At 36.8% G+C, this 7,672-nt stretch overlaps 1 protein-coding gene across 1 annotated transcript in view; it reads right to left on the bottom strand.

The window, feature by feature from the left end:
* LOC106870441 (meiosis-specific with OB domain-containing protein) overlaps positions 1-7,672 on the bottom strand; it is a 21,827-nt gene that overhangs the window by 1,236 nt on the left and 12,919 nt on the right. The window contains exons 10-13 of the mRNA XM_014916523.2: positions 6,830-6,919; positions 4,645-4,792; positions 1,988-2,177; positions 554-640 (exon numbers count right to left, since the gene is read on the bottom strand). Of these exons, the coding sequence (XP_014772009.1) occupies positions 554-640; positions 1,988-2,177; positions 4,645-4,792; positions 6,830-6,919 (515 nt within the window). The remainder of the gene's footprint in view (positions 1-553; positions 641-1,987; positions 2,178-4,644; positions 4,793-6,829; positions 6,920-7,672) is intronic.

Genomic DNA, 7,672 nt, shown 5'->3' with positions numbered 1-7,672 from the left:
TAACTCTCTATATATATATATATATATACAACGAACTTCTTTCAGTTTCTGTCTACCAAATCTACTGACAAGGTTTTGAACATCTGATTAAATTTCAGTTTCAGTTTTAACCAAATATATCAGGTGCAACAGAAAAATGACCCATGTTTTACATGACTATTGGTGTGGCCCTTGTCAACTTAAGTGGGGGATAACAATGTCTTCATCTAATTAATGTTTTACTGTGCTTCTTAAGTTAACATCAGGGTACACTGAAATTTTGCTATTGAAGCTTTTATCAAGGATGATGAATCTAGGACGGTTTCTTTTTTTTGGCACATCTTGTATAACTTGTTAAAATAACCCTTTCCTTGCTGAAGCCCAGTATTTTTACAAAAGATTCTAGGATTCCCTAGAAGCCATTTTAGGAGAAACTGCTCCAAAACTTTAACCTCTCACCCATTGTACTTCATAATGTATTGATGATAACTAAATTGGTAAAATATTCCATGAATTTAATTTGATTTTTAAAACTTCCCACTTTAGTAGTTGTAAAAACATAAGATATATCTACCTTGAAATATATTTTGAATCGTTCAAACAAGACTTTCCACTTCAGTTCTGTCTTTCTATTTTCACTCAGCTGAATGAATTGAGCAGCCTACAAAGGAAGAGAAAATATACAAGAAATTAGGAATCAAACCTATTTTGGTGTGTACAGTAGTAGTAGTAGTAGTAGTAGTAGCAGCAGCAGCAGCAGTAGTAGTCGTAGTAGTAGCAACCCTTTCTACTAATGGCACAAGGCCTGAAATTTTGGAGGAGGGGACTAGTTGATTATATGGACCCCGGTGTTTCACTGGTACTTAATTTATTGACCCCAGAAAGGACGATAGGCAAAATTGACCTCAGTGGAACTTGAACTCTGAACGCAAAGACAGATGAAATGTTGCTAATCATTATGCCTGGCATGCTAACAACTCTGCCAGCTCACCAACTTAATAATAATAATTTAGGCATAAGGCCAGTACTTTTGGGAGAGGGGTAAGTTGATTAAAACGACCCAATGTTCAATCTTGAAGGATGAAAAGTAATGTTGACCCCAGTGGAATTTGAAGTCAGAATGTAAAAGTAGACCAAATGCTGCCAAGCATTCTATTTTATGTGCTAACAATTCTGTGAGTTTGTTGCCTTAACCATGGGGAAATATTACCTTTCTTGGAAACAGATGAGGGCTGGTGAGAGGAGGGGCATCTGGCCACAGAAACTTTGCCTCAACAAACTTTGTCCAACCTTTGCAAGCATGGAAAAGTGAATGTTTAAAATGGTGATGATGATTACTGTAAAATAATTATGGAGTCAAAGTTTTCAGCAGAGGAAAAAAAAAGTTTTCCAAAATCAATCTGGGTTCTAATGAAGCTCAAAATAGCGAAGCTCTTGTATTCAGTAATCAATGTTTCAATGAACAATTATTCAATGATCATCAATCAATGATTGTCAATATTGATTTCTAATTTTGGCAAAAGGTCACGCACTTGTAGGGAAAAGTTTTCACCCCAATAAAATTTCGTTTTAAAGCACCCACTATACTCTCGGAGTGGTTGGCGTTAGGAAGGGCACCCAACAGTAGAAAATTTGCCAGATCAGATTGGAGCCTGGTGCAGCCTTCTGGCTCGCCAGTCCTCAGTCAAACCATCCAACCTATGCCAGCATGGAAAGCAGATGTTCAACGATGACGACGACGACGACGATGATGATATATATATATATATACAATGATAGAATAATATCTTCATATTTATAAATGGATGAATATAATTTTATTCACTTTCTTTTTCTACCTTCTTCTCCCTCCCTCCTTCCCTCCCGTTCTACAGCTACACCTGTCAAAGCAGTGCCCCAGCATGGTCACAATCCAATGACTGAAACAAGTAAAAGATGAAAGCTAAAGGACATGGAAATTTAATAAAGAGAGAAAGTTGTTAAGGTAAAACAATAATTGTATACTGACTGAAATGTTGAGAAGGTTTTCAACAAGGTCATTGTTTATGAAGCATTTCCTTATTGTGTCTGTACAGTCTGAGAAAGAGATTGTCAGATAGAACTTTATAATGGGAGACTTCATATTATCATAAGTAGATTCACAGTTGCTGTTTAAACAGATTGGAGACTCCGCACTCATTAGAAACATGCAATCAGGGCTGAAATAATTGAAGAAAACAAAAATAAATAACATGTTGTTTACATCATAAGAATTTAGAGAATATGAGAGAACATGAAATAATTCATGTTTAATGGATGAACTTGAAGGAGATAAAGCTATAAATAACAGCATTTAAATATTGGGTTAAAAATCCTTTTGGATGGTAAAAGTCGAAGGTTGCCAGCCTTTGATTTTATGTACTTTGAATTCAATCACAGACCCTGCACAGCCAATTTCCTCCACAAAATCAGAATAACTGTGGCCTGTTTGAGAGATGAATCTCATGAGGCAGTGAGTGTCACTGGCCATTCTCTGTAGCAATGCCTTTGCAATCATGTCTGTGAAGCATGGCAAAACATGCCATTTGTTCTGGGATGTACAACCTATTATTTCCTCTACCCCAACTACCTTCTGCTGCCCCCCCCTTTTTTTCTTTTGGGTTCCATGGTGAGGTAGTTATGGTTTTTTACCTCCATAATTCGATACTTTTAACGTTTTTCCTTTCTTTTCTTCCTGTAAAGATATGTTGTTAATGAAACTGAAGATGCAAAAATTAAAAAAAACAAATTATTTCACATTTTAAAGTATTTTATAAAATTTCATGCTAACTTTTGTTAATAAACAGAAGTGTTTAACTTATAAACCTAAAAGGTTGTTTTTTAGGTAAATGTAAATATATCAAACATTGTGAAAACATAAATGTCATTTCAAATTTTGTAGTAACCTCGTTAAGCAATGTTTAATAAAACTAACTCTGTGAGGTGTCAGCTTGTTGATCAAAGATGTCAGCTTGTTGATCAAAGATGTCAGCTGGCTGATTGATGGGTTGTATTAACATCCCTGACGTGAAGCTTCTATTTCTGAAGAGTGTTGATGATGATGCTGATTGTTAAGCCAACCTAACTATACCGAGGTACTGTAGACTTCTACAAACCAGAAGAGTGCACAGTATAATTCTTTCTGCTATAAGCAAAAGATGTGAAGTTTGGGGAGAAGGGGCTGGTTCGTTACATTGACTCCAGTGCATGACTGATACTTATTTTATCGGCCCCAAAATGGTGAAAGGCAAAGCTGACCTCAACAGCATTTGAACTCAGAATGTAAAAAGTCTAAAGAAGTGCCTCTCAGCGTTTTATTTGATGTGCAAATGATTCTGGGCACTTGTTACCTTAGTTCACTCTATACCTAACAGCTGTTTCAGTGTCTGGCAGAAAGTTGTTTAAATCCTCCTTTGCACCATGTGTCTAGAACAGGAATGAACTCCCTTAGGTTGAAGTGTGTTTTTTGAATATGTTAAATCAATGGTTCCTAAAGTGGGTGGTATTGCTCCCCTTGGGAGTGGTGGAAAGTTCCAAGGGGATGTTGAAGAAAAGTGGGGCAATAATGGGGTGGCAATTCATGTAAAAACAACAAAATAATGGGTTCATTAGGTTAAGTTTTATTTGTGAAATACGGTTGTTTTAAATTTTTTTGAGAAAGAGGTCTATACTTGTGATGGTTAGTTGGGGTGAGGGCGCTAGGAATGTGGCCCAGGTGTCAAGGAGACAGCAGCCCAAAAAAGTTTGGGAACCACTGAGTTAAACGAAGAGGAAGTTTTTAAGCAGTAAACTTAAAACCCTATAAGCTGAAAGGTTTTTTTTCTTTTTTTTTTTAAGCTACATCTAAGTTTAATTAGTGAAAGTGCATGGCTCAGTGGTTAAGATGTCAGGCTCACAATCATGAGGTAGTGAGTTCAATTCCTTGACCTGGCTGTGTGTTGTATTCTTGAACAAGACACTTTATTTCACGTTGCTCCAGTTCACTCAGCTGTAGAAATGAGTTGCAGCATCACTGGTGTCAAATTGTATTGGCCCCTTTGCCTTTCCCTTGGATAACATTGGTGGCATGGAGAAGGGAGGCTGGTATGGATGGGTGACTGCTGGTTGTCCATAAACAACCTAGTCCAGACTTGTGCTTTGGAGGGCAACTTTCTAGGTGCAATCCCATGGTCATTTATGACTGAGGGAGTCTTTGCTGTTTGTTTAAAGTTTTATTATTAATTTATGTGAGAAGTTCAATGAGGAGCTAGTAAAAGCATAAACATGCAAATTAGGCTATCCTCAATAGTACTGACCTAATTCCTGACTGCTTTATACAGCAGTTTGTCTATACTATTGGTTGGGAAAAGATGCTGGACAGGCCTTCTCTGAAGAGTGGTTAACAAACCATAAAACAGTTTGTCAGGAGACTACCTCCCTCTTTTTCTTTTTCCTGCACATTAATAACATAGAAAGAATGTGTTTGCATTCTTTATTTAAACTATAGTATGATACATTATATAATATATTAAAATCAGTCATTTGAAAATAATAATAGTAACAACATCAAATATAAAATTAAACATTGAAAGTAAAATCAATAATTTTAATTTATGATAATTAATTCGATAAATTATAAAACAAACTGAATGTAAAAAGCCATTCTACCAGTAAAACTGTATGTAATTCTTATTTGTTGCATCCACATTAAACCAACTAATAAAACTGTAAGAGTAACCAAATATATCTTGGCCAGAAGGAACTTTCAATAGATCATTGATTTCTTTAACTGTGTACACATCAGTAATAGAAGAGGCTGAAATGGGAGAGACAGTTCAAATTAATTAGAGGTAATCAAAATGTTAGAAAATAATTTAAATAAATAACAGTTGTATATCGATTTTATCACATTCCGTGAAACAAAAGCTCTATTCTGAGTTTCATGTTTCTGTTACTCACATGCAGAGAGTATTTTTTTATTGATTTTATTTTTTATATATCATCATCATCATCATCATCGTTTAACGTCCGCTTTCCATGCTAGCATGGGTTGGACGATTTGACTGAGGACTGGTGAAACTGGATGGCAACACCAGGCTCCAGTCTGATTTGGCAGAGTTTCTACAGCTGGATGCCCTTCCTAACGCCAACCACTCAGAGAGTGTAGTGGGTGCTTTTACGTGTCACCCGCATGAAAACGGCCACGCTCGAAATGGTGTCTTTTATGTGCCACCCGCACAAGCCAGTCCAGGGGCACTGGCAACGAAGAGTAAATGCAAGGACAAACAAGTTAGGTAAGTTAATACACAAAAAATATTGAATACTTTTCAGATGAAAAATGTACATATGTTTACATATAAAAAAAGAGTTTGACTTATGCAGAATAGCAATGATATCAGGAATTAAAGGGGTTGAATTAGAGTTTTACGAGTCCAACAGCTGTTTCTGGTGGTGATGATGGTGGGGTCTTGGTGGTCCAAAATAATGATAATTGTAACTTGATACCATCATCGGATAACACCAGCCTCTGTCCTCAGGGAAGAGTTTTACATTTGAGCTGTTGACAGAACGGAGTTTAAAGATGAAATCCAATGATGGAATCAAGTTACAATCATCATTATTTTGGACCACCAAGTTCCCAGAAACAGTTGTTGGACTCATAGAACTCTTACTCAATCCCTTTAATTCCAGATATCATTTCTATTCTGTCTAAGTCAGACTTGTGTATACATATGTACATTTTTCGTATGAAATGTATTTAATATTTTTTTGTATATCAAGGCGGTGAGCTGGCAGAAATGTTAGCCCACCAGGCGAAATGCTTAGCAGTATTTCGTCTGTCTTTATGTTCTGAGTTCAAATTCCACCGAGGTCGACTCTGCCTTTCAGGGATGATAAATTAAGCACCAGTTGAATACCGGGGTTGATCTAATCAACTGCCCCCCCCCCGCCCCAAAATTTTCGGGCCTTGTGCCTAGAGTAGAAAAGAATATTTTTTTGTATATTGATTTGCCTAACTTGCTCGTCCTTACATTTTACTCTTCTCCCTGCTCAAGTTCAAATCTCTTGAGCACCATGAAGTGTATTCTACACAGAGAATACTGGTCTCTAACTATATATACATACATGTGTATGTGTATGTGTGTGTGTGTGTATACGTGTTATTTCTTTACTACCCACAAGGGGCTACACACAGAGGTACAAACAAAGACAGACAAACGGATTAAGTCGATTATATCGACCCCAGTGCGTAACTGGTACTTATTTAATCGACCCTGAAAGGACGAAAGGCAAAGTCGACCTCGGCGGAATTTGAACTCAGAACGTAGCGGCAGACGAAATACTGCTAAGCATTTTGCCCGGAGTGCTAACATTTCTACCAGCTCGCAGTGTGTGTATACGTGTGTGTGTATGTATATGTCTCCTTGCCTTGACATTGTGTAATAGTTGTAAATGAATGTTACTGTCACAAGCGGTGTTGTTCATTTCCAGTCTTTCATGTAAAACATGTCTGCTCATGGAGAAATATTGCTGTCCTTGGGAACAGGTGAAGGTTGGCCACAGGAAAAACATCCAGCCATAGAAAATCCACCACAACAAATTCTGTCTGACTCACGCGAGCATGAGAAAGTGTACATTAAGATAATAAAAACAATGCAAACCACCATAATAAGGTAAGTAGTGAGAAAAGAGATTTGGGATGTTGAACTGATTGTTCCCTGTCGAAGAGTCTGATGGAATAATTCAGTGTAATTAGTGAAGTGAACATTACCGAAATGAAGAGAGCAGTGAGAGTGTTTTCATTTAAGATGATGTGAGTAATTATTTGAATAAAGATGAAGAGGAATCTTACGATCAGGAATATTATTTACATCGTCCTCTATTTCTTCAAAGTCTTGGTGGTTTTCTGCATATACGTACAAATGCTGAGCTTCTTCAATCTCTGGGGGAGTAAATGGTAATTGCAACAGTTTGAGAATAAGGTATTTATACACACACAAAGACAAAGGAAAAAAAACACATGCACATACATACATACATACACTCATGCACAGACACATGCATGTACACATACACGTGCATACACATGCATACACATACACACACACATGCATGCGCATACATATGCAGCCACACACATGCATGCACACACACATGCACACACACATTCAAACACACATGCAAACACACATTCACACACACATTCACACACACATTCATATATATATATCATATATATATATATATATATATGTGTGTATACATACATATTTATGTATTTGCTATTGATGGATGGACAAATAAAACATCATTTTTGCCTTTTTACATAAAGTTTGGAATGGACTCCCTCTGCTTAAATTCTCTTCAGTTGCTCATTCTTTTACTCTTTTACGTGTTTCAGTCAATTCACTGTTGCCATGCTGGAGCACCGCCTTTTAGCCAAAGAAATCAACCCCTGGACTTATTCTTTGTTGGCCTGGTGCTTATTCTATTGGTCACTTCTGCCGAACTGCTAAGTTATGGGGATATAAACACACCAGCATCGGTTGTCAAGTGATGGTGGTGGGGACAAACACAGACACAAACACACACACATAAATACACACACACACACACACACACAAATATATATATATAAATATATATATATATATATATATATATATATATCGTCTCCTTCATTGGACACGAAACT

The sequence above is a fragment of the Octopus bimaculoides genome, chromosome 6, assembly GCF_001194135.2.
Source record: "Octopus bimaculoides isolate UCB-OBI-ISO-001 chromosome 6, ASM119413v2, whole genome shotgun sequence".
In the NCBI taxonomy this organism is placed as follows: Eukaryota; Metazoa; Mollusca; class Cephalopoda; order Octopoda; family Octopodidae; genus Octopus; species Octopus bimaculoides.
The sequence above is the reverse complement of the archived record's forward strand: the minus strand, read 5'-3'. Positions and strand labels throughout refer to the sequence as shown.